Below are 27,060 nucleotides of genomic sequence, written 5' to 3' on the forward strand. Positions count from 1 at the left end.
AGAGCACGGGACTGGGAGTCAGAAGGACCTGGGCTCTAATCCCAGCTCTGCCACGTGTCTGCTGTAGGACCTAGGGCCACACTCCAGTGCTTAATACAGTGCCCGGCACATAGTAAGCGCTTAACAAATAAATACCATTAAAAAAGCCCCCCCAAACTTGCCCAAGGTCACCCAGCAGACAAGTGGGCAGAGCTGGGATTAGAACCCAGGTCCTTCTGACTCCCAGGCCTGTGCTCTATCCACTAGACCACACTGCTTCTCTTATCGAGCGCTTACTCTGGGCACAGAGCTCTGTACTAAGTCCTTGGCAGAGTACAATATAACACTATAACAGAGTTAGTAGCACATTCCCTGCCCACAGTGAGCTTATGCTGAAACAAAGGGGACAGAGTCTGTCCTGAGGCCCTTTTCAGGGTTGTGGAGTTCACTGAACATACGAGCTAATTACAATCCACTCGACTGTTCGGTCAGGCTCATGTCCCCCTGTGAACTCTACCCGGGCCTGCCTGCCTGATAGACAGAGAACTAGTTTAGCCGAAAGGTGTCCACTTCCCTTCGTTATGAAAATGGAAAAGTGTTTCAAACAACAAAATTTTTAAGTTTCACAGAATTACCTCTTCGTGACCTGGACCGTTCCTTTCCGTGATTCCACTTTAGGGCCCGAGGCCCCATCTCACACGGCTCATGGATGTTTATCAGTCTGGGCTCTGCGCATCTAGTTTCCACATAATCAGAGAATCTGTTGCATAACCTTATCCTCAGTTGCTTCCCCTACCTAAAATTTATTTTAATGCCTGTCTACCCCACTTGACTGTAAGGGACTGCATCTACCTACTCTATTGTACTCTCCCAAGTGCTTAGGACAGTGCTTGGCACAAGGTAAGTGCTCAGGAAATACTATTGCTTGATCTTTCAGCCTGTGCAAAGACCTTAGGGGAACTTAGATCAGGCCACAGGGCATCAGGAGTGCTGCCCTCTGGCATACCGTGGGCAAAGACAAGGGACTCTGCTGAGGCGGGGGTTGACAGAATGAAATCAATCAATCGATGGTATTTACTGAGTGCTTACTGTATGCACAGCACTCTACTAAGCGCTTGAGAGAGTACAGTATAACAGAGTCGCCCACAGTGAACTTACAGTCTGGAGAGGATGCCCCTCTTTCCCCCCCAGCTGCCCTTCTCTATTCTGCTCCTACCCAGGCATGGCTCAGACCACTCCAAATTCAGTTCCCCGCCTGTCTCCCTCTCCTGTTCCCACTCCCAAATCCTTTTCATCTAAAAATGGAAATCGCGGTGTTACCCTAGCAACGCCACCTGGATCTGCTGAGTCCCAGCTGCAGACTGTCCCGCCGTCAACCCCTGGCCCACGTCCTATCTCTGGCCTGGATTGCCCTCCCTCCTCACATCCGCCAAACTAGCTCTCTTCCCCTCTTCAAAGCCCTACTGAGAGCTCATCTCCTCCAGGAGGCCTTCCAGACTGACCCCCCCTTTTCCTCTGCTCGTCCCCTCCCCATCACTCCTACTTCCTCCCCGTGTTCTACCTCCTTCCCTTCCCCACAGCACTTTTGTATATTTGTACATATTTGTTACTTTATTTCTTTAATGACGTGTAGATAAGTCTATTTATCTATTTTGATGGTATTGATGCCTGTTTACTTGTTTTGCTTTCTTGTCTTTCTCCCCCTTCTAGACTGTGACTCCGTTGTTGGATAGGGATCGTCTCCATCTGTTGCCGAATTGTACTTTCCAAGCGCTTAGTAGAGTGCTCTGCACACAGTAGTCGCTCAATAAATACGATTGAATGAATGAATGACTGGGAGGCAGGTCACCTGGGGTTGTCCATTCCCCTCACCTGAGGTCTCCTCCCCGCCGGCCCATGGCCAGGAATCATGACATAGCCAGTCCTCCCGGAAGCTCCAGGACTCTCAACCCATTGGGAAGTTCCTTCAAAGAGGGGTTTGTTCTCTAACTTGGGAGCCCAGCCCATTTCCAAGGGGCCACTGGCATACCTTGTTAGCCGAGCCCTTGCTTTCAAGGCCTGTAAGCTCGTCAAAGGGCAGGGACTGTATCTGTTACCGATTTGTCATTCCAAGTGCTTAGTACAGTGCTCTGCACATAGTAAGCGCTCAATAAATACTATCGAATGAATGAAAAGGCCGAGAGCTATTTTGCAAAGGAAACAATGACACTGCCCTCTGTTTGGATGCACTCTCTGAAGCTCGCGTGGCAGAGAAAATGGGTGGGAGGCAGGCAGAGCGTGCCCCGCTTACTAGCCCGAGAGCACACGTGTGGGATGGAGAGAGCAACCTTGTTATCTGTTGCCCAGGCTCTGCCCACTTTAAGGTTTGACTGGTTTCCCATTTGCCTCATCCCTTTGCAGTCTGTGTTCCCGCTGCTTCCATTTCCTCTCCGCCACTTCACCTGATTGCCAACCACCTCTTCCACTTCCCCGAAAAACGGCCTCGGTCAGGGCCACAGAGACAAGAGATTGCCAGGCCAGTGCAACTGCCTTGCCTTAATTCTAATGTCTCTCCCCCACTGACCCCCCCTGCCTCTGACACCCTCAACCAGGCTTTCTCCCCTCCTCTTCATCCCTCCGACTGCTGTTTCATTCGAGGGCTCTAGTTCCTCCCACTGCTCTTTTACTGAGAGTCTTCCTCAAGGCTCAATTCTTTCCAAGTTCTCATTTTTGGGAAGCGCTGTTCTTCTGCCGTGATTTCAATTTCCACCTCTATGCCGGCGACTCTGAAATCTCTATCCCCAGCACTGACCTTTCGCCTCCCCACCACACTCAGGTTTCACGACTGGCCTCCCTCTCACGCTTAACCCAAATTCACTTCCCCACCCAAACCTTCAGCTCCTCCTAATTTCTCACCAGTGCTCAAACAACTCCGCTACTTTCCCACCTGCAACCTCTACCTTTCTCCTTCAGCCCTGACCCTGCTGAAGCCACTACACCACCTGCTTGGGCTCTTGTGAATACAGATGGTCCTCAGACCAACGGACCAAACGGTTCCTGAAGATTTTTGCCTCCTAACTTGAAACATGGCAAGTTGGAACTGATTTTCTCACAGGAGAAATGTGGAATTGCTTCCTGGGTCAAAGAGGGGTATCCTACATTTACCTAAATTATCCAGAACTGTGATGATATAAACTGTGGCATTTATTAAGAGTACTATGTGCCAAACACTGTGCTGAGCCTTGGGGCAACTACACGATAAGTAGATCGGATTCAGTCCTTTGTCTCTCATTGGGTTTACGGTCTCAGGGAACTGTTGGAACAATCAACAATGGCATTTATTGAGCACTTACTGTGTGCAGAGCACTGAACTAAACTCTTGGGAGAGTACAATATAACAGGCGGTAGAAACATTCCCTGTTCACGAGATGTTCACCATCTACATTTAGGGATAGATATTAATATAAGAAACTTACAGATAAGTACATAAGTGTGGCTGAGGGAGGGGTGAATAAAGGGTGAAATCCAGACTGCAAACTCATTGTGGGCAGGGAATGTGTCTGTTTATTGCTGTATTGTACACTCCCAAGTGCTTAGTACAGTGCTGTGCGCACGGTAAGTGCTCAATAAATACGACAGTGAATGAATGAATGAATTGAAGCGCAAAGGTGATGCAGAAGGGAGTGGGAGAAGAGGAAATGAGGGCTTAGTCAAGGAAGGCCTCTTGGAGATGTGCTTTTAGTAAGGCTTTGAAGGTGGGAAGAGAAATTGTCTGCTGGATATGAAGGGGAAGGGAGTTCCAGGACAGAGACAGGACAATGGCAAGGGATCAGGGGCAAGGTAGAAGAGATCAAGGTACAGTGAGTAGGTTGGCATTAGCAGAGCAAATTGTGCATGCGGAGTTGCAGCAGGAAATCGGGGGGGGGGGGGGGGGCGGGGGGGGTGAGGTGATTGAATGTTTTAAAGTCAACGGTAAGGAATTTCTGTTTGATGTGGAGGCGGATGGGCAGCCCCTGGAGATTCCGGAGGAGTAGGGAAACACGGACTGAACGGTTCTGTAGAAAATGGTCGGGGCAGCAGAGTGAAGTATGGACTGGAGTGGGGAGAAACAGGAGGCGGGGAGGTCAGCGAGGAGGCTGATGCAATAATCAAAGCTGGTTGGGATAAGAGCTTGGCCTAGTGGATAGAGCACAGGCCTGGGAGTCAGAAGGACCTGGGGTCTTATCCCGGCTCCACCACTTGACTGCCGGGTGACCTTGGGTGAGTCACTTCACTCCTCTGGCCCTCAGTTACCTCATCTGTAAAATGGGAATTAAGACTGTCAGCCCCATCTGAGACAAGGACGGTGTCCAACCTGATTACTTTGCATCTACCACAGAGCTTAGAACAGTGCCTGGCACATAGGAAGTGCATAACAAATACCACTCAGTAAGTACTTGGATTAACGAGGTAGCGGCTTGGATGGAGAGGCAGGGTGGCACTTCGGCAATGCTGTGAAGCTTCCACAGACAGGATTTGGTGATGAAATGAATATATGGGTTGAATGAGAGATGATTTGAGGATAATACCAAGGTTAAGGGGTTGGGAGACAGGGAGGATGATGATGCTGCCTATCAGGGGGAGGACAGGGTTTGAGTGGGAATACAAGGAGTTCTGTTTTGGACATGTTAAGTTTGAGGTGTCGGCGGGACAACCAAGTAGAGATGTCCTGACGGCAGGAGAAAATAGGAGACTGCAGAGGGGGAGAGAGATCGGGGCTAGAGACGGAGATTTGGGTATCATCTGCACAGAGATGGTAGTTCTGGGAAGAAATGAGTTTTCCAAGGGAGTGGACCTTATCAAACACTTGCCCTGCCATCTTCAAGTGCTTGCTCTCCAATTGCTTCTTCCCCATTGCTTTCAGACATGCTCATAATAATAATGGAGATGATGCTATTTGGTGCCTACTATGAGACAGACAGTGCACTGAGCGCTGGGGTAGATCCAAGCAGATCGGGTTGGACACAGTTCCTGTCCCACGTGGGGCTCACTGTCTCAATCCCTTTTACAGATGAGGTAACTGAGGCACGGAGAAGTAAAGTGATTTGCTCTAGGTCACGTAGCAGACAAGTGTCGGAACTAGGTTTAGAACCCATGACCCTCCGACTCCCCGGCCCATGCTCTATCCAATATACCATGCGGCTCCCGTCTCCCCATCTTAAAAAAAAAGCCCTCCCTTGATGCCACGGCTCCCTCCGGTTATCGCCCCATCTCCCTCCTACCATTCCTCTCCGAACTCCTTGGGCGAGTTGCCTACACCTGCCGTCTCAAGTTCCTCTCCTCCGATTCTCTCCTCGATCCTTCCAATCTGGCTTCCGTCCCCTTCACTGTACAGAAAGTGCCCTCTCGAAGGTTACCGATGATCTCCTTCTTGACAAATCCAATTGCCTCTACTCCATCCTAATCCTCCTCGACCACTCCTCTGCCTTCGACAGAGTCGACCACGCTTTTCTCCTGGAAACATTTTCCAACCTCGGCTTCACTGACGCTGTCCTCCTTGTTCTCATTCTTCTGACTGTTCATTCACAGTCTCTTTCATGGACTCTCTCTGTTAATGTAAGGTGGAGAGAGTCCTTAGCCTTCCTACCATTCCTGGGAAAAAAAGCTCTCCAATTACAGTTGCATGCTTGAAAGCGAAAACTTTCCTATATGGAAATCATTAGCATTGCACCATACCACTAAATCCCACATTCCTGGGATCCAGGTTTTCTTTTTTTGCAACATTCCTCCAGAGCCCCAAGGATTTCACACATGCGGATTAGTCTGCATTTTTCCAGAATGTGGAACTTAATACATGCAAATCAACCCAAGCAACCAACTGTATTTATCGAGCGCCGACATTATGCAGAGCACTATACTAAGCATTTGGGAGAGTACAACGGAGTAGGCGGACGTGACCTCTGCCCACAAGGAGCTTAAAGTCTACAGAGGGAGACGGGCATTAGAATTAATTACAAGCGGATGGATACGTACAAAAGTGTTATAGGGGTGGGGTGCAAATCCAAGTGCTTAAGGGTTACTGAATAGGTGACACCAAAAGGAGAGCAGATTTGAGAAGTGAGGGCTTAGTCGTTTAAGGGCTCTTGGAGGAGATGTGATTTGAGGAGGGCTTTGAAAGTTGGGGGAATTTGACGAGGGCTTTGAAAGGTGGGGGAATTTGAAAGTTGGGGGAAAGTTCTGTTGGATAAAGGGTAGGGAGCTGCAGACTAGAGGGAGGAGAAAAATATATATGTATATATTTATATGTATAAAGATATAATTTATCATTTCATTTTCTAGGCTCGAGTAGAACGTCAACATCCATGGCCCCCTATATGCACACATACTGGGGAGCAGCGTGACTTTGTGGAAAGAGCGTGGGCCTGGTCGTCAGGGGACCTGGGTTTTAATCCCAGCTCTGCCACTTCCCTTTCCCTGTGCCTTTATCGCCTCGTCTGTAAAATGGGGATTAAGACTGTGAGCCCCACATGTGAGCTCCACTGTACTAAGCACTTGGGAGAGTACAACATAACAATAAACAGACACATTCCCTGTCCACAACAATCTTATAGTCTAGAGCTGGGGAAACAGACATGAATACAAAAAATAAAATTACAGATATGTGCATTATTGCTATCCCAGTGCTTAGTACAGTGCCCGGCACATAGTAAGCACTTGTATATATGTTAGTATTACAATATTAGTATTGTAGTATATATACTTGCCCATCATGTGACCCTGGGAATGTCACAACTTCTCATTTTTGCTTCTGCTTCTCACGGGAAGCAGCGTGGCTCAGTGGCAAGAGCCCGGGCTTGGGAGTCAGAGGTCATGGGTTCAAATTCCGGCTCTGCCACTTGTCAGCTAACTGCAGGCAAGTCACTTCACTTCTCTGTGCCTCAGTTACCTCATCTGTAAAAGGGGGATGAAGACTGTGAGCCTCACATGGGACAACCTGATTACCCTGTATCTACGCCAACACTTAGAACAGTGCTCTGCACATAGTAAGCGCTTAACAAATACCAACATTATTATTTTTCTCAGCTGTAAAATGGGGATTAAATACCTGTTGTTCTCCCTTCCCTTTAGACTGGAATACCAAGTGGGACAGACACTATGTCCAATCTAATTATCTTGCATCTACCCCACTGCTCAGAATGGTTTTTGTTACACAGAAAGCACTTACCAAATATACCCAGGATGACACACAACCCCAAGCTAGAAGAGGATTTGACAGATTAAGCCCAGGACACTTGTCCTTTCGGGGCCTTAGGAAACATCAACACTGGGATCCACCCACATTCCTAATATGCCCCAAACCTCAAGTCCACTAATGGCATTTATTAAGCATTTTCTATGTACCGGGCACTGTATTGACTGCTGTAGAAGATACAAGATAATTAGGTTGGACGCAGTCCCCGTCCCACATACTCAATCCTCATTTTACAGATGAGGTAACTGAGGCACAGAGAAGTTAAGAAATGCCATTATCACTCTTAAGTGACTTGCCCATGGTCACACAGCAGACAAGTGGCAGATTGGGGATCAGAACCCAGGTCCTTCTGACTCCCAAGCCCAGCTTTAACCTCTAGGCCATGCTGCTTCAGGTTTTTCAAGTTGGTCTGTGCCCAACAGCTCATTCAGTATTTTTGGAGGGAGAACACCCTGGAATAACAACGGAATGGGCAGAGGACTGTGGATTGCCCCAACCCTGTTGGGCTTATCCAGAGATTGGTCACTGAGTTTTTGAAACAGAGTCTCTGCAGCAGGGACCAGTTCCATCAGGGTTGAAAGGCACATGGTGGAGAGCAGAACAAGAGGGAGAATTTCAGGAACTTCCGAGAGGTCAGCACCACCCTCTTCCTCTGCCCCAGCCTCTACAATTGGAAGTTATCTATCGATCAATCAAAAGTATTTATTTCATTTTATAATGGCCTACGTTGAGTGCTTACTATGTGTCAGGCACTGTACTAAACACTGGGGTAGGTACAAGCTGATCAGTTTGGACACAGTCTTGATCCACATTTTACAGATAACTGGGGCACAGAGAAATTAAATGACTCACTTAAGGTCACACAGCAGACAGAGGGCAGAGCCAGCACTAGAACCCAGGTCCCCTGCCTCTCAGGTCTGTGGACTTTCCACTAGGCCATCTTTTTTCTCCTCCTGCGCGCTTACCGTTTGCAGAGCACTGTACGAGCGCTTGAAAAAGTACGATAAAATAGAGTCGGTAGATAAAGCCCAGGCCTGGGGAGCCTAATCCCAGCTCCGCCACTTGCCTGCTGCGTGATCCTTGGCAAGTCACTTCACTTCTCTTTGCCTCAGTTTCTTTAACTGCAAAAGAGGGGAGCTCAATACTTGTTTTCCCTCCTATTTAGACTGTAAGCCTCCTGTGGGAGAGGGACTGCCAGCGGCTTTATTAACTTGTACCTAACCCAGTGCTTAGAACCCTGCTTGACATATTGTAAGAGCTTAATAAATACCAAAAACCCGCTCCCCCACCGCACGCATTCCCTGCTTATAGTCAATCCACCGGTGGTGTTTACTGAGTACTTGGTTGCAGACAAGTTATAACTACTGCCTCACCAGGCCATGGGGGAGTCGACGTGTCCCCGGCAATGGATTTGGAGACCACCATGTGGTGCTCCCAACAGGACGAGGGTTTCTGGGACACAATCCCACCCCACCCTCTGCTTGCGACCTCAACACACCACAGCTATTCCAAATGAAATAAACCTATTTTCTCCTGGCAAATCCAGGGGAAGATTCCTCACACCTCCACATTACTGCGGAAGAGGCAGTCTAATGGATAGAGCCCGGGCCTGCGAGTCAGAGGACTTCTGGAGTTCTAACTCCAGCTCTGCCGCTTACCTGCTGTGTGACTTTGGACAAGTCACTTAGGTTCTCTGAGCCTCGGTTCCCTCATCTGCAAAGTGTGGATTCAATACCTGTTCTTTCTCCTACTTAGACAGTGAGTCCCCTGGGGGACCTGGTTACCTTGTACCTACCCCATGGCTTAGTACAGTGCTTGGCACACAGTAAGCGCTTAACAAATACAATTTTTCTTTTTCAGTCAATACGGACTTTTTCCCTCTACAAGGTTGAACATCCAAAAAAGCCTCACCTTCCACTGACCTGATTCTGATCGTGTAAAGTAAAATTCCAGTCGACTCGTAGGAATTCCTTGAAAACTGCATCTCAAAGCAGGAGAGGAGGCAAGGGAAGGAACACTGGACACTGAATTTGGTGAAGGGATCAAACGGGAAAAGGGGAGAGGGAGAGAGCCTGCACGATTCCCCAGAAACACTGTAAACAGAAAGGCGGCGTTAATTCTGATAAACATTTTATTAAAAATTTCTGACAGTATGCATTTTTTATTTTTAACTATGCGGAAAATGTGTGTAAGAGGGTCGCTTTATATTCAAATCCAACTTAGTGTTATTTACACGCAAGCGAATTGGGGCCACATACTACCATTCTTCGACATCACGGGAGACGTTAATCCCTGTGACAGATTTTTCCACCGCCAGCAGGACTAGCACGCGGGAGGAAGGCCTGCCCCTTCCCTCTAGTCTCCGCCGTGCTTCCACTCCAGTCCCGAGACCCAGAACCAGCGGGGTCCAGTGGACAGAGCGACAGAGCCCAGGATTGGGATTAGGAAACCTAGGTTCTAATATCTGGCTTGCCCACTTGCCTGGGCTGTGTGAGACGTCGGGCAACTTGTCTGTGCCTCAGTTCCTTCATCTAGAACATGGGGATTACCAAATATCTGTTCTCCCTCCCCCTCGGAGGCCTCGAGCCCCACGTGGGGCGGGGACGGTATCCCGACTGACTACATTGAATGGACCCAGGTTCCTAGTACACGGCTTGGTGCGGAATAAGTGCTTAACCAATACCACAATTATTAAGGGCTGAAAGAAGGGATTTTCAATCCCGTAGAGCCCTCATGGGAACAGTGGATTTTAAGAATCATTTTACGTGACAGAGCCGCAGGATGGCAAGCGACTGAAAACAGCCCGTTCCGCCCAGGGTTCAGATCCCCAGATGTCAAGCTGAGCAATCTACCGTGTCCGGCGATTCCCCTGGCCGCCTCATTGGGCAGTTTAAAAAATAAATGCACTCTGGATCATGATGCCCATGAAAATAAGGGATGCACTCTTTTAATTTAGCATAAAATTTTTTAACAGTAATTCTAATCATCGCAACTTGCATTACACAGAAATGTTCTTATTCCCCAAGTAAAACCAAGGTACAGCTGAGGCAAATTGTATTCCAGATTCTGCCCCAAAATGAGGCTCTTTACATTTCGTTGTCTGCTCAACAAATTAGTTCAGACTGAATGGAGAGAGGTACAAGGAAAAACCTTTTAAGTACAGACTTCCCACAGGCGACTCCAGTCTAAGATAAAATCCTACATGGATGCAACACCTTAAGAATCTGAGAGAATATAGACACCGGCTACGCTCTTTAATAAGTCTTCCACGGCTTTAGTCCAACGCATTTGCAAATACAGACAGAACAATTAACGGGCCTCTGCTCACATCCTGAACCTGTTCCCCTGGTGCACAGTTGTAAGCACAGCCAGCCGGGGGTCATTAGGAATCCCCCAAGACGGTGCTCTGCGGCTGGGTTTGCTCCCACACTGCCAGTTTACAATTTCCCGTCGGTAAAACTGCAAGACGGCTTTGCGACAATTTTATCTACAGGAAAATACCCTGGAACGAAAGAAACGTAACGACGGCCAATTGAAAAAATTAAAAATAGATTCGGTTTCTGGGGGCGGTGTAGGTGAGAGAGGAGGGCAACCCTGGGGCAAACCAGCCCTAAGCAGGGAAAAGGAAGCTGTTCGTCAAGTATCGACAGCAGCTTGGTGAACTTCTGCTGAAGTCTTTACCTTGGGAAAGAGTAAGCTGCTCGGCTTCCTGATTCTGGAGCTAAATAAAAGGTGGAAATCCCAAATCGAGATCAGCTGCCATCCACCTCCATTCCAAACCCCCTTCGGGACTCTCCGGCTGCTTTTCAGAGGACATTTGTGTCGGTTCTTCGTGCGGCTCCCATTATTCCACACGGGCTAGTTGATTCTCCCCCGGCCCCCTCCCAGAGCACAGGTTATTACACACAGTTTATTACACAGAGAGGGAAAACACCAACAAGAAGTTCTACTTTTACAGGACATCCGTAATGCTTCGGGTTAACTGAGCTATGTCTTCCCCTCCCTCACTGAATCTGTGGAAACCTTCCTTTTGCGGTCCCCTCCCCCCTCCACCCCATAAAACCAAAACCCTGACCACAACACATCCCTCAAAGTAAAATCCCCACCAGACCCAAAGCTAGCATCCCACAGTTCTCAGAAACCACCCAGAAACACACTAGCATATACAATACACTCAATGGAGCAAACATTGTGATCAAGAAATACACTCCAGTCTGAAGTTACATTATTAAAAAAAGAGAACAAACCCTTCGGCGTCCTTGTGAATACCGGTCAATGATCTGCTGCTAAAATAACCACACCATTGGTTTGAACGCCAAGATGGATAAAATTCCATTTCATCTGTGGGTTCCGTACGGAGATTTCCAGTAACTTTTATTCGGTCTGAAGGAGTGGACCCTATCTGGTCATTGCAGAAGACTGGCTCAGGAAATCCAGGATATTCCTTCAATGGACCCACGGGGGGAGAAGTTGGTCGTGATGGAGGGAGGGAGGGGGAGGAAGAGGGAGAAGAGAAAGCACTGTCTTGTGGTAGCAGGTCACATATTATGCAAATATAACCCACCAAATCCCGAGCTTTGTGAGGCAAATGTCAAGGTTGAATAAGATCATCGGCCTTCAAAAACTTGATTTTCAGGGTACGATAGATTTCCGGGATCTTGGCAGTGGCATACTGGAGGAAGAGGCTATCAAAAGTTGTGAAAATTTCTAAAATCTATCGAACCGGAGAGCCTGCGGCCATTTAGAGTCAAGGCTTCTCCTAAGGTTTAAAAACAGTAAGTGGCCCCCGGGCGGCTAGAGTCGGGCTGGCCCCTTTCCTCTCGAGAAACTTACAACCACTGGCAGCTTTGGGGAGAGGCCTGCAACTGACCCTGGGGGTGAATAGTGTGAAAAAGCTAGACATGTCTTCACAATTACAAGTTGTTTACTCCCATGCTTTATTGAAAGTGTCCAAGTGGATCAAAGACAGATATTTGGAAGCAGGTGTATGCCTGGAAAAGGATCACTCTTTAAGACAGATCAGGATGTCGTTTGCCTATGGGAAATACAAATCCTCTAGGGACAAATGCCTGCGATATGAAATCCGAGCAAGGAAATACAACAGAATCTTACTTCCTCCCTCGTCTAGAAAGTTTTGAATGTAAACATGATGTTCGGTTACTGCTACTAAACTTGTTCGGCCTTACATTTCATCTTTAAATATAAAACTGGAAACATTTCCTTGAAGTTTGATGTCCTTCAGTGCAATCTGCTTTTATTTGACATAAGGCTTTTGGGGCAGTCACTTTTGATTGGATTTTTCTGCCTTCTGGAAGAGTCAAGCAACCATTTATTCTTATAGATCCACTTTTTCTTTAATGCCCTAGCATGTCAAACTCCTCTTCCCTTCTGGTCACTTCTTAGCGCATTGCAGGTTTCAAAACATTAATGTCCAAGTAGGCCAGTCCCTGGGAAAAACAAAAACAAAACACAACTCAGAACAGAGTTTTAATGAGGCAGGATGGTTACTGTGTTTGGGGATTTTTTTTCTTTTTTAATGGTATTTGTTAAGCACTTACTGTGTGGAAGACACTGAAATAAGCATTGGGGTAGATACAAGTTAATCAGGTTGGACAGTCCCGATCCCACGTATGGCTCACAGTCCTTAATCCCCATTGTAAAGATGAGGTAACTGAGGCCCAGAAGTGAAGTGACTTGCCCAAGGTCGCAGAGCAGATAAGCCAGAATCAGAACCCAGGTCCTTCTGGTAATAATAATCATGATGATGGCATTTGTTAAGCATTTACTATGTGCAAAACACCGTTCTAAGTGCTGGGGAGGATACAAGGTGATCGGTACGTCCCCTGTGGGGCTCACAGTCTTAATGCCCATTTTACAGTTGAGATCACCGAGACCCAGAGAAGTTAAGTGACTGGCCCAAAGTCACACAGCTGACAAGAGGCGGAGCGGGGATTATAACCCACCAACTGAGAGGAGACAGGATTGACGTCCATAAGGCCATGAGGGTGAAGGCAGGGTGAACCTGGATTCGATTTTCGACCAATCCCACAGCTCCGCGGCGAGGGGATCACCCACTGAAGCTTGAGTCAGGGGGAAGGTTCCATAGAAGCAAAAGGAAAACTTGTTTCCAGAGGGCAGAAAATACCAGCTAGCCAGGTTCACCTGTCAAGCTGTCCAGAATGGCTGGCTAGAAGGGAATTTTAGGAATGTAAAGAGGAAAAATCGGGCTTGTTGAATGGCCCATCTCTACAAATGAGGCTTGATGTCAAAAACGGGGGACCGCCGGCAAATAGTCGGTGGCAAATAGCCTGGAGGGGACCGATCGTCCTGACCCAGGAATGCCAGTGTTGCTCTGGCTCAGGGTCACCTGGAGGGGCAAGGGGGCCCTGGGGCAATGTACATTCGTATAGCGAGCTCACAGGGGCTGCTCCTGCCCTTGACTCAAACCGATTATCTTTACGGAGCAACTGGAAGGAATCAGGAACTGAAATATCTCAGCCACTTTAGAAGGCAGAAATAAGCCTCCAAGTGATGGAGATAAACAAGGAAAATGGACTACTAAAACAGGATGAAACTCAATGAGGGACAAGCACAAGTTAACAGGCCTAGGGATAGAAAATCAAGCAAGACGAATGCCAGGATGGGGAAAGACTGCTGAGGTACAGCAGGAAACAACCTGGGAGGCTTTTTGATTCAGAGGCTGAAAATGAGTCAGCAACATAGTGTCATTATTGAAACGCCAGCATGGGCCCGGAAACTAGGAACAGAAGTACGGTGCGTGCGGGGGTTGGGTCGTGACCTCCCTCCTCCTCACCGGGCACCGACTGGGCCGGAGGTGCCGCGGGCCTCGCGGCGAAAACCCGGGTCACATTCTCCGCGGCTTCATCTGGGGGGAACGTAAAACCGAAGTGGCTTTCGGCACGACGGCCACCATTCCGGTCCTCGTGGTGGCACCCCCGAGGAATGGAAGGAGGGTGGGGGGGTGGTCCTTCCCCGTGCCGAGCCATCTCTCGCTCGTCTCCGTCTCTGACCAGGACTCGGGACCACCCACACATCCACTTCGCCTTCCAGGAACGCCTGCTACCGTCTCCTGATCTACGGCTCTCGGCCGACATGTATCTGTGGCTCGCGGCGCTTTGGTTCCTTTGGCCGGGCCGCCCCTGGATTATACCCGGATATCTGAGGGCTGGCTCCGGGGGAGGGGGACAGAGATGAGTGAAGCGATGGAAATTAGGTCCTTTGCAGGGAAGAGGGAGCAAAGGGGTGACTTAGTTACTGCCATCATGCACATCACGACTCCTGAATAGTTGCTCACTTGGTCCACTGGGGACCAAGCCAAAGGAAATGGATTCACTTTGAATCCTGGTTGGGCATAAAGAAAATCTTCTCGAGGGGGATAAAATGCTGGAGTAAATTATCAATGGTGGCTTGGAGCCTCCGATTCTGAAAATAGGCAAATGGTCTGTTCTGAAGACTTAGTCATTCACCGGTCTGAAGGTAGAGCGTTGAAGCCTATGTCCCTTTAAGAATCCCTCAAGGATCCTTCCAACCATGCTATTCTTCAATTTTATGACACCCAAAAGCAAAAGGGATCATGGAGCCCAACAGGAAATGGTTAGGGAAAGAGGTCGCTAGCCCCATTTTCCCCTGTCCTATTGGACCAAAAGATTTCTTGAGGGATGGAAAGAAGGGCGCCTCCCCTAATGTGCCTCACTGAGCGCACACATGCTCAGGAGAAAGATAATGCCAGAATAAAAATGAACATAACTAAAATTCATTTTGATAATGAAATTTATATCAAATTGAATAAAAAAATCAAATTGTATACTTCACTTTAATACAAAATTACAGTAGGGCTTGAGCGCACACAAGCGAAACAACAAATGCATCTTACCTTTAAATCCTTCTTCAGGCATACAAACTGAAAAAGAAGAAGATCAGAGTGAAAAGCCCTTCAAATACAGCAAATAAAAGTATGAGAGCCCCTCGCCTAGTGACCCGTTTTCTGATATGCTTTTTGACCCTATTTTCTTGTACCATCTTTCTATGTACTTCAAGAACTCTTTCCTGCCCAGTCCAGCCCATTCCCCAACGATATGAGCTACAACGGGATGGGAATGGCAGGGGAGATATCCACACGGTCCAAATCATCGTGTCTGCATTGCAGGGGGGGACCAGGGAAGATCTACTCCAGGGCCACTTGGGACGGTCCAAGTTCCTAAGACTGGATCCATCGCTTTGAGGAAGGGCAGGAGGGAGGAGCGGGAGCCAGAAAACGGAGCCTGCATGTTGGATGATGGGGCTCCCCCCACATGACTGCCCGCCGTTGAGTTCAGTCTCGCGATCAGCGGCATCACTTTCTCACCAGAGAACGATTCTCTACCTGGAAATGACCCCGGAGGAGCTCACCGGGATTCTTGGCTCCGGTGGCCACTCCTCCAGTCCGACCCGTGAGGGTGCAGAGCATTTATGCGAAATGAATGCAGTGGCTGGCCTGGATGGGAAACCACTGGTAGTAAAGCTTACAAAAGAAGCCCTTAAGACCCACACAACAAACTACGGAATGGTTCCCGCTGTAAAGTATTTATTAATTCAATCGCATTTACTGAGCGCTTACTATGTGGGAGCCAAAGAACCACAGCCAAAGGTGGCGGCCAAGACCCTCATGCCCGGATTGGGAATAGCCGGCGGGCCCTAACTTGGTCACCTTTGCTCTACATAACCAGGGCGTCATCTCGATAGTTGATCGGACAACGAACACATTGGTGGCACACACTTCTTTTTACCTTGCATAACATCGTCCATTGCGGCATAATCAGCGATTGGTTCGTCAGCCTAGGAAACAAACCCAACACTAATTTTAGGCGAAGACGCGACAAAGTGACACATTTCCCCCAGAGCTAAGACAGAGGTCTGCTGCCAAGGCCACTAATCTAATCGCTTAAATGCAGTTCTACAGAGGAAACAATAAAATTTAGCTTGGCCCCGAATTCAAACAGATGTTGTGAGCCTGAAATGAGAGAATCCTCCGGTAGAAAATCTGGAGAGAAAAGACAGCAGAATGAACATTTTCCAAATCTGGATCCAAAGGGGAAGGATGAGCTCATTGTCTTATTTCATAATCTCAGACAAAACCACATCCTTGGAGTTGCTTTCTCTTCCCCCTGAAATGCCAGCGAGGTTTAGAGAAGATCTTGTCCCCCTCCAAGAGCTCTGACTTTTGGACCACGGATCATCTTCCATCAACCTTTCTGCTTAAGGTGCTGGAGGTGGGGAGGGGTAGGAAAGACCCTTGGCGAATCTGTGGAACCTTAACATCAGCTTATTCCTAGATGGCAAATTCCCTTTTCTTTTAAACAGTCTTGGTTAGTCACAATGATCATTTCTATCCTAAAACGGTTCATCGATCAAATCAGTTGGACTTAGCGAGTGCCTATTGCGTGCAGAGCACTGTACTGAACACTTGGGAGAGTATACTGGCAACAGCAGACATGACCCCTGCCCTAGGGAGTGTGCAGTCTGGCATGGGGGACAGACATTGAAATAGTTTACAGGTGGGAGAAAGAAAGGGAAAGAGGACATGTACATCAGGTAGGATAATTCTCGGGTGTATGAGGTCAGTGCAGGAAGGCCACTGGAGGTTGTGAGCGCCTGGGTGCTGGAGTGGCAGGTGTGGGGGAATGGACGGTGGGGATGTTCTCGGTGGAGATTAGACTAGTAATTGGGGAAGGCCTCCTGGAGGAGATGAGTGGTCAGAAATTAAAGTAGGGCCGGGCATATCCAAACCAGAATCCTGGAATCCGATTAAGAAGCGATGCTGGGAAGGACCAGAGGGGATTATCTCCAGATGGCTGGCCCTCCAAAGAGCCCCCTGGGATGTATTCTCCTTACATCCCAGGAAGCCATGGTAGGGAAACGTCCCTCCAATCAATTTTCTAGTGCCTAAGGACTGTTCAAGGCCCCTGAAATGTGCCACATCATCTTGAGCTGCACCACGCCGATACCAGTCCCCTCTTTTGGCTAAGGAGAGTGAGGCTGGACCAGCACGATAAGAAGAGCCTCTCTGGCTACCAGATCCTGGGCAGGGAGCTCCCTTTAACAGCTTCAACCTCTGGGAGCCCTCCTCAGCGGGGAGATCCCCGTCTCCTCGGAAGGTGAAAAGTGCTCCTTCTCCCAGAGCTCCTCCAGCAGGGGCAACGCAGACCCGCCACCCGGAGCGCTAGGTCTCCGGGAAGTTGTCGCTGTGGCCGCCGGCCGGTCCCCGCGTCCTGCCAGAACGTGTGTTTGTTTCCCTGCACGCTGGGGTCAGGGGGCGGTTGGGGAGGCAGGGGCAGGGGGCGTTCCCCCGATAACACGAGCCTGGGTGGATGCAGGGTGGCGCCGGCACACGGCATCACACAAGGTGAGTGCGGCAATGTGGACGGTCTTCAACCCAAGGCTCTGAGGGGAAAGACCCCCCGCATTATCGGAGAACTGGGTGGGCGGATTTACAAATTCTGCCCATCTGCCTGTCTGCCTGGGAAATCCTCAGGGGACCTCCCGGTGCCAGCACCTGAAAAATACTCAACTAGAATTTCCATTTGGTATTAGATATATACTATCCCTTCGCATAAATGTATTAAACCCATTAAATATGTCCCTCTGGGTAAAATCCACCCACCTTCATCACTAGAGTTCAGAAAATGGCTAATCGCCCTTCTACCCCCGAACCAGTCGCCCATTTCCTTCCTTACTAGTCAACCACCTGAAACATTATGCGGGTGAAACCTTAATATAGCCGGCGTGACCCGAAGCAAGAATGTTGTATCAGCAGGCAAGGTTAGCCATTCTACTGAATACATTTATCATCTGGAGGAAACCTCTCACCCCAAGGAGTTACCTTGAACCTTTTATTGTTAGTTACCTTTAACAAAATGACCGATTCCGGAATGACGCCGAGGGTGCCGAGGGTCGCCGTGTCATCATTCAGGACCTTCCCATCGATAGACAGATTCTGGTCAAAAGGAGCCACCGAAAACGCATGCATGATCTGTGCCGATGGAATAAAACCAAGCTGAGTTTGGACAAGGCCTCGATGTGATAAAAACTGGGGACGTGTCGGGGACGTCCCATTGTCTTCCAAAAGATGCACCTCTGTTGGTCGTCCTATATGATATCTGTTCTCCCAAGACTCTTCTAGCAGAGTGTGATGCTTCACCCAGGCCCATTTCCTCATCTGCAGTACAGGGTCAACGTCTAGTGGTCGCCTGCATTTTACGTAGGCATTTACATGCAAACTGCTCTATACCACCAAAAGCATAAAACTAGATTATGTGGTAGAGCAGTAATAGTGGGAGCAGAAATAATAGCAGCATTAATTGAGTGCTCACTTGGCGTGATGCACTGTACTGGGAGCTCGGGAAGACGGGTCACGTTCCCTGCCCGCAAGGAGCTTATGTGAAGCCAGAGCCTAGTGCTAGAATTCTGCATGCAATCTAATTTAAACCACCGGGATAACTGTATTAAGTGGAAAAATTCAATGACCTAGAATACCCATCCAGACTGACGATGGTCTTACACATTTAATGTATTTAGGTATTTAATCTGCATTTTACAGATGAGGAAGTTGAGGCACTAGAGGGATGAAATGAGTGGCCCAAGGCCACACAGCAGGTGAGTGTCAGAGGTGGGATTAGAAGCCAGAACTCCCAAGTCCTTCTTTTCACTAGGGCACTCTACTTCTCTATAAAACCACCAATGATAAATAAGGGATTTATTAGGACGATTTCATCGTGTTTGTCTTTTCTAATTGTTTGGTAGGTATTTGAATCCTCTTGGTGACATAGTTTGAGATTTTCTTGGGGGAAAATCATCGTGAAAAACCCAAAAAATCTCCAATATAGAAGAGAGTAAAACGAGCTGGTCAAATTTCCTTCCATGGTCCTGAAGGAACACAAGGAAGCAAGTTAAATGGGGCAATGGCTGGGATCCTGCGAGAATTTCAGAAAACTTCCATGCACCCCTGCTGACAATCCACACAAATGAAGAAAGGCCTTCGCAAGCTCCCGCATAACAACTTCTTCCCAAAGTGTTTCCTGGTCTTTCCGTTTGAGTCGGTTTAGATCGCAGCGATCCCTGAGAGAAAGACTGCGATAGAACTGTTTGGGAAAACATTTGTGGTGAGTTCATCCGAACAGCTGCTGTGTGTTGGAGCAGCTTTTCCCCGTAGGTGACGGGTTCACAGATGGGGAGGTCGGCTTGGCTGACTTGTTTCATCTTTCAAAACGGTAACTCCCCAAATGAAAGGAGGCACTGCAGACTTTCTTCAGGTCTCCGTCGCAAGGGTTATTTTCATCTTTTCAGGGTTTTGCGCCCCGAAAGGCAGCCGATCGTTACAAAGATGGTGGGGGCGACTTCCCTGAAGGCTGACGATTCGATATTATTCATTCATTCATACTAGTGCTCACTGCGTAGAGAACTGTACTAAGTGTGTGGGAGAGTACAAGACTCATTCCCTGCCTGCAGCGAGCTTACCGTCAGTAGTAAATTAATGCCAAAGGGCTTATTCTCAGAAACCGGAGACCCGAAGGGATGGGAGGACGCGCCGGGATCGCCCGGGGGCCGATGAGCCCTGGAGAAGAGTTACAACCTAGCAGCCCGGCCCACGTGATGCACTGCATTACGGCTATAACATGGGAGTTTGTGGGGTTTTTATAAACTAGTCTACATGATCGAGGCTGAAGAGCACTCCAAAGAATGGATTTGCTGATTTAAGTGGGTGGTGGCAATGGAATGCCTGACTCCCCTCTGTACCCAGAACAAAGGGGCTACGTGGTGACCTTCCAGGACGTGGGGGTTGCTGACAATTCTACCTTCAGAGCTGGAGGCAGGCAGCTGCCCCACTCCTCTCCAAAAAACCTTCAATGGGCCGGCAAGGAGCAACCTAAGGAGGAGGGCAGGGGGAGAGGCAAAGCCTACTGATGCTCAGGAAGTAATTCCCTCCTTTAACTCCACTTCAAGTGGCGAACAAGGAAGCAGAAAAAGCAGAGTTATTATTCTTCTACGGCTCCTGTGGGCTTCATAAATGACAATTCCTCAAAGGGGACTTTTGAAATCTTGCAGGGCTAAGCATCATTTTTTTTTTTTCCAAAGCCAACGTAATTATCAAGTTGAATTGAATAACACAATTAGCAACCAAGTTGCAAAAGCTGGAAATTCTCATACTTAACACAGGAGGTTGAGATTAACCTCCCTTGGACTTTACAAGTACGAGAATGTCTTCGCTTTAACTTATTCGTGATCTTTAAATAAACTATTGTAAGACCGCTTTATAATTAATTCCTTTAGAGCAAAACTTCCACCTGAGGTTTGTCATTAGTCCTGGCAAACTGCTGTGTAATTGAGTACATTTTGAAAAGACCTGCACTCAAAGAACTCTCGGAATACAAAGCTCTTCAAAACTGATCCCTTCTGTTTTCCTGCGAGGCGACTGTGTAGGAATGTGGAGGTTTCCAAGCCTTGCTTTCCCCACTTCAGCCTTCCCCATTAGACTGCAGCTGTTTCTACCATCTTTCTGGTTCCCACCTTCTTCCCAGCTCAGCTCTTCAGCCTCTCCCTAGACTGTAGGCTTACTGAGGGCAGGGACCATGTCTGTTTATTGTTATATCTACCCCAGAGTTTAGTATAATACCTGGCATATAATAAGTGCTTAATATAGTAATAACAATATTTATTGAGTCCAGGCCTGGGAGTCAGAGGACTTGGGCTCTGACACTTGTCTGCTCTGATCCTGGCTGCGACACTCGTCTGCTGTGTTACCTTGAGAAGGTCACTTCATTTCTTTGTGCCTCTGTTTCCTCAGTGTTAAAATGGGAATTCAATACCTGTTCTCCCTCCCCCTAAGGCTGGAAACCCCAAGTGACCGGATGATTTTGTGTTCAGTACAGTGCCTGGAACATAGAAAGCACTTCACAAATACCACAGATATGATGTGGGTGCAGAGCACAGCTTCTGCGGGTAAGGGTTAGTTTTCCTGAAAATAGCTTTCGCTATTCGGCCGATCGGAAACAAAAAAATAACCCTGCCGCAGGACATAACAGAGAAAAGCGAAGTGGACATTCAACTTGGATTCCTTTTAACTAGATACTGAAATGTATTACCCGGAGGGGAACTGACATCTTGGTACTAGGATGAGACTGGCACTTAATAATACCTTGATTTGATAGGGCACTTCCATTTTCTAAAGCCCTGCCACATCACTTCTCATTTTGGCCCTCCCGATATTCCCGGGAGGTATTAGCACCCCCACTTTGGCATGGGAGGAACCTGAGGCTCAGGGAGATGAGTGACTTGCCTAAGGCCATCCGGCAGACCAGAGGAAGAACTGCATCTACTGGGGAAATGCAGAGAGAAAACTTTGAAGGGCACTTTGCACTGTGCTGCACCTCTGCCTGTCCGCTTGCTCGTTACACGCTAAGCCCCAGGCGGGAACGTGACATGATTCGGATGAGAGGATCCGAATGGCACCGTGCCAACCGTTCCTTTGCCCAGGTCCTTGGTGCTGAAGTTACAGGCCTGAGCCTTGTCCATCTGTCTCAGCACCATCCTCTAGACCACGGTCCTGAGCCCCAGACTGTCTCAAAAACTACTTCTTTATGGAAAACCAAGGGAGAGGAGAAACTCTAGGCAAAATTACACTCATGACTTTTTCTTTCCTCCAATCTAGTCCCCGGAAGCAACATGGCCTAGTGGATAAAGCACGGCCCAGGGAGTCAGAAAGATCTGAGTTCTTATTCTGGCTCCACCACTTGTCGGCTGTGTGACTTAGGGCAAGTCACTTTATTTCTCTGACTCTCAGTTACCTAATCTCTAATACAGGGATTAAGACTGTGAGCCCCATGTGGGACAGGGAAGGTGCCCAATCTGATTATCCTGTATCTACCCCGGCACTTAGAATACTGCTTGACACATAATTAGTGCTCAACAAATGCCAATATCTTCATCCACTGAGCTTTCCATAGGAAGGAAAATTATTTAGAAATGGAAAAACACTTGGATCTTTCAATTGATTCTGTCAGGCCAAAACATCAAGTATTCAACGATTAACTAGACATCGTCGTAGGTATTTTTAATCTGTTTTCAAATTGGAGGCACATTTCTTTGAAACCAGACTTAAATGCTGATCAAAAACAATGAACCCAAGTCACAGGGAAAAGGATGGCCAGACAATATTCCTGGTACTGGCTGAAACTGACAGACTAAGGGAACCCTCATGGGTTATTCAGGAATCAAAGCTTTAGCCGAGGCCTAACATCCTGAGAATCCTAAAACCACTCTTGGTATTACATTTTCAATTCTTTAAGGAAACACCTAGCTACCTTATAATCTCAGTTTTACATTTTTAAAAAGAGGAAATAATTGGCACTATGTGCCAATCACTGTACTAAGCGCTGGGGTAGACAGAAGATTTCCGGTTCCACATGGGGCTCACAGACTAAGCAGAAGGGAGAACAGGTATTGAATCCTTATTGTGCAGATGAGGGAACTGAGGCACAGGAGTGAAGTGACTTGCCCAAGGTCACTCAGCAGACAAGTGGCGGAGCCGGGAATAGAATCCAGTCCTTTGACTCCCACGGCCGTGCTCTTTCCACTAGGCCACGCTGCTTCTCAATGAATCCTGTTGGAATTCTCTTTTTTCACTTTTGCTTTCATTGGAACTTGCTCGAGGCCAACGAGAGACTTCCCACCGGCCACCAGATGGCCCAGGAAAACAATAAATAGGAATGACAATAATACACTGGATGAGTTTAAAGGAAGAGTCAACCAAATTGAACCGACGAATGCTCTGAAATCTTCCGACATTAAGCTAAGCAGTGTACATCTGAATACTTGTACGGGTACCGAGGCTAAAGAAATGAACTCACAGTTCCCTTACCTGGATTTTCAGTTCTTTTAGCGTCTGATTAGCTGAAACAAGCAGGGCTTTCTCACCCCGCACCTTCCTGTGCCGTGTGCTCCGACGAATGACCTGCTTTTGATAGACTAAGTAATTCTGATGGGATATCTTCTGCCGCTTTGCTCCCCCGTTGGCCTAGAGACGAGGAACAGAAGGAGAAAACGGTGTCACATGACGAATTAAACACCCGTGCGTTTGCAAGTTCCTCGAGGGGAGAGATCAAAGAGCAGTGTGGCCTAGTGGTCAGACCACAGGCCTGGGAGTCAGAAAGACCTGGGTTCTAATTCTGGCTCTGGCACCTATCTGCTGGGTGACCTTGGGCAAGTCACTTAGCTTCTCTGTGCCTCAGTTACCTCATCTGTAAAATGGGGATTAAGAATGCGAGCCCCATGTGACACAGGGACTGTGTCCAAGCCGATTAGGAAGCAGCATGGCCCAGTGGATAGAACACGACCTTGGGAGTCGGATGGTCGTGATTTGCTTGCATCTACCTCAGCGTTTCATACAATGCCTGGCACAGAGCATGTGCTTAACAAATACTACAATTATTATGGTTGTTATTATGGTGTTGACCAACTCTACTGCACTGTCTTGTTCCAAGCATTTAATACAGTGCTCTGCCCACAGTAAGGGCTCAGTACTAACGACTTGTTCGTCTTGTGCCTCTCTCCCCCGGGTGTCATACCTTTAAGGGCCGTGCCCTCCCCAGACAAGCTTGCTTAGCTGTCGGCTGTCTCCAGCGCTTGTCCCCCTGAACCTCAGGGTGGGGGAACGACGGGCAGAAGGATCCAGCCCCGGCAGAGAGCCAGGTTGACGAGAATGGAATCGGGGGAAGCAGGCAGGGGGGATGGAGTCACGTTGCAGTGTCCTTCCTCTCCGGGAAGGGATGAAGGGAGGGGGGTGTGAGACCACAAAGGTGAGGAAAAAAAATCATATTCTCCGCTCGGTCAGTGGCACTCACCCTGAGAGAGCACACCGCTTCTGACTACAGGTGTGCTTTAAAATGACAGAAGACACTGAAACCAAGAGTACGTTTATCAATTAATCAGACACAAAATTCGCCCCAATCATAATAATAATTATAGTATATGTTAAGCGCTTACTATGTGTGAGGCACTGTATTAAGCGCTGAGGTGGATGCAAGCAAATGGGGTTGGACACAGTCCCCGTCCCACTTGGGGTTCACAGTTTCAATCCCCATTTTACAGATGAGGTAACTGAGGCCCAGAGAAGTGAAGTGACTTGTCCAAGGTCACACAACAGACAAGTGGCAGAGCGGGGAAGACTCCAATTGGGCAGGGAGTCTTCAGGGAACATTCAAAGCCAATTTCCGTCAGAAACGTACTATCTTTCAAAGGTCTGAGTTCAGTTCTCTTTGATCCACGGCAGTTGAAAAAGGCATCTTGATGTCTTGGATGGCAAGGAGAACAGAGAATTAAGGGAGCGTTGGGGTTATAAAAGCAAAACCGAACAGGCAGTGTGTGAAACAAAGAGTGTAGGAGGTACAGAATCCGTCAGGTAACTATCCCATTATAATTACTAAGGTCAGAGTTCTGTGTTGACTTCTAAAGAGAGATAGGAGAATTGGAAATTGGAGAAGATTCTAATGAGACCCACAGATATGAAATGAATGGTTGGAAAATGGTTAGAGAAGCAGCATGGCTTAGTGGATAGAGCACAGGCCTGGGAGTCAGAAGGAGCTGGGTTCTAATCCTGACTCAGCCACTTGTCTGTTGTGTGACCTTGGGCACGTCACTTCACTTCTCTGTGCCTCAGTTACCTCATCTGGAAAATGGGGATGAATACTGTAAGCCCCATGTGGGACATGGTCTGTGACCAACCTATCCTGTATTTACCCCAGTGCTTACTACAGTGCCTGGCACATAGTAAGTACTTAGCAAATGCCATCAAAAAAGATCTATAAGGAAAGGGCTGAGCAATAGATTCTCTGACTGAGAGAAGAGTCGGCTCAAGACAATTCCTCCCAGAAATCCAGGAATTAGTACCCCACTCAAAGTATTCACCAGCATGTGGAAGGCATTTCACAACTCCTGCCCTGGAACTTGTTCAGTAAAACCAAAGTGGTTGCCTTTTCACCTCCACATCAAACAAAACTCCTCACCATTGGCTTTAAAACACTCGATCACCTTGCCCGCTCCCACCTCACTTTGCTACTCTCCTAACTACAGCCCAGCCCGCATATTTCGCTCCTCTAATGCTAACCTTCTCACTGTGCCTCTATTTCACCAATCTTGCCGCCGACCTCTCGGGCACAAACTGCCTCTGGCCTGGAACGCCCTCCTTCCTTATATCTGACAATTACTCTCCCTCTTTCTGAAGGCACATCTCCTCCAAGAGGCCTTCCCTGACTGTCCCCCTTTGCCCTTCTCCCACACCCTTCTGCACGACCCTGACTTGCTCCCTTTGTGCTCCCCAACTCCCAGCCCCACAGCACTTACGTACATATCTGTAATTAATTTACGCTCTCTGTCTCCCCATCTCTAGACTGTAAACTCATTGTGGGCAGGGACTGTGCCTGGAGAGTACAATGCTCTGCACCTAGTAAGAGCTCAACAAATATGATGAACGAACCTTTGCAAGGTGAAAGCTTCTCTCTTGAAAATTAACAAAGTTGGAGTAGAACAGGCAGAATCATGAGATCATTCTTCCTTTAAAATTCATCCATAGTTGGGATCGATTAAAAGTCTTGTGGGGGGCCTCGACTATATGCTATTTATTAAGTGCTTTTTATGGACCAAGCAAATGTACAAAGGGCTGGGGGTAGATATAGGACAATCAGGTTGGGCACAGTCTCTGTCCTGCATGGGGCTTAGGTGGAGATCCAGTTCAAGTTTTGGAAAATGGACTGTTAGCCTGGGTTAAGCTCAAGAAAGAGTTGAGGGTATGAACTGGTAAAAGGAGGGGGGAAGTGAAGAGGGATTCTATTGGATCTTTGATTCCACTGCACCTTTTACTCACTCCTTCCTCAGCCTCACCGCATCCGTCATTAATTTATATTCACGTCTCCCTCCCGCTCTGGACTGTAAGCTCATTGTTGGCAAGGAATCTGTCCACCAGCTCTGTTATATTGTACTTTCCCGAGTGCTTAGTACAGTGCTCTGTACACAGTAAGCGCTCAATAAATTGAAGGCACATCTCCACCACGAAGCCTTCCCTGACTAAGCCCTTTTCTCCCACTCCCTTTTGCACACTTGCTCCTTCATTCATCCTCCCTCCCATCCCTGCAGCACATACGCATATATCTGTAATGTATTTATCTATTTATTTATATTGATGTCTGTCTTCCCCTCTAGACTGTGAGCTCCTTGTGGGCAGGAATGTGTGTATTTCTTATATTGTACTCTCCCAAGAGCTTTAATACGGTGTTTTGCACACAGTAAGCGTTCAATAAATACGGTTGCATGAATGAATAAATAAATACAATGGATTGACTGATCACATAGCTGGAATTTAGACTAGATATTAAAAGGCACTTTCTGAACCATCAGGGTGGACACACTGGTACTCGGCCCAAAGATGTATGTGCAGACTCATTCCTTGGAGACTGTCAGAGAAAAGTTTAGAGAGCTATTTTCTCTGGATACACGCAGAGGTCCGGAGATTTCTCCCCGCCTAACAGTGATCACTCTATTACCACCCCGAGTCCGCTGGACGGAGGGGCTATTTTGGGGTCTCGGGGCCCGTACAGATGCCTATAAGGGAACTTCGTACAAAGAAGCCCCGGGGCATTCCAGCGATGGAGTAAACGCAATACTGCAATTACCTGGAGCCTGCTCTCATCAACAAAATCGCTCCTAAGATCATCTCTCTCTTTCTGAATCATCTCCAAGGCTAACACTAACTCACAGACGGCTTCAGGAAAGACGAAGCTCTCTAAAGGTGGAACGCTGGGTAGCGGCCCCACAAGAGACACATT

At 48.0% G+C, this 27,060-nt stretch overlaps 1 protein-coding gene across 6 annotated transcripts in view; it reads right to left on the reverse strand.

Annotated features, from left to right (window-relative positions):
* Positions 1-10,102: 10,102 nt before the first annotated feature.
* The window catches only part of USP48 (ubiquitin specific peptidase 48), a 96,211-nt gene continuing 79,253 nt past the window's right edge, over positions 10,103-27,060 (reverse strand). For all 6 annotated transcript variants that reach the window (XM_029064938.2, XM_029064941.2, XM_029064939.2 and 3 more), the window contains 5 exons: positions 23,103-23,258; positions 18,093-18,218; positions 15,976-16,024; positions 15,084-15,110; positions 10,103-12,636 (listed from right to left, as the gene is read on the reverse strand). In XM_029064938.2, coding sequence (XP_028920771.1) covers positions 12,614-12,636; positions 15,084-15,110; positions 15,976-16,024; positions 18,093-18,218; positions 23,103-23,258 — 381 coding nt within the window. In that variant the 3' untranslated portion in view covers positions 10,103-12,613. The remainder of the gene's footprint in view (positions 12,637-15,083; positions 15,111-15,975; positions 16,025-18,092; positions 18,219-23,102; positions 23,259-27,060) is intronic.

Source organism: Ornithorhynchus anatinus, chromosome 5 (genome assembly GCF_004115215.2).
Source record: "Ornithorhynchus anatinus isolate Pmale09 chromosome 5, mOrnAna1.pri.v4, whole genome shotgun sequence".
Classification (NCBI taxonomy): Eukaryota; Metazoa; Chordata; class Mammalia; order Monotremata; family Ornithorhynchidae; genus Ornithorhynchus; species Ornithorhynchus anatinus.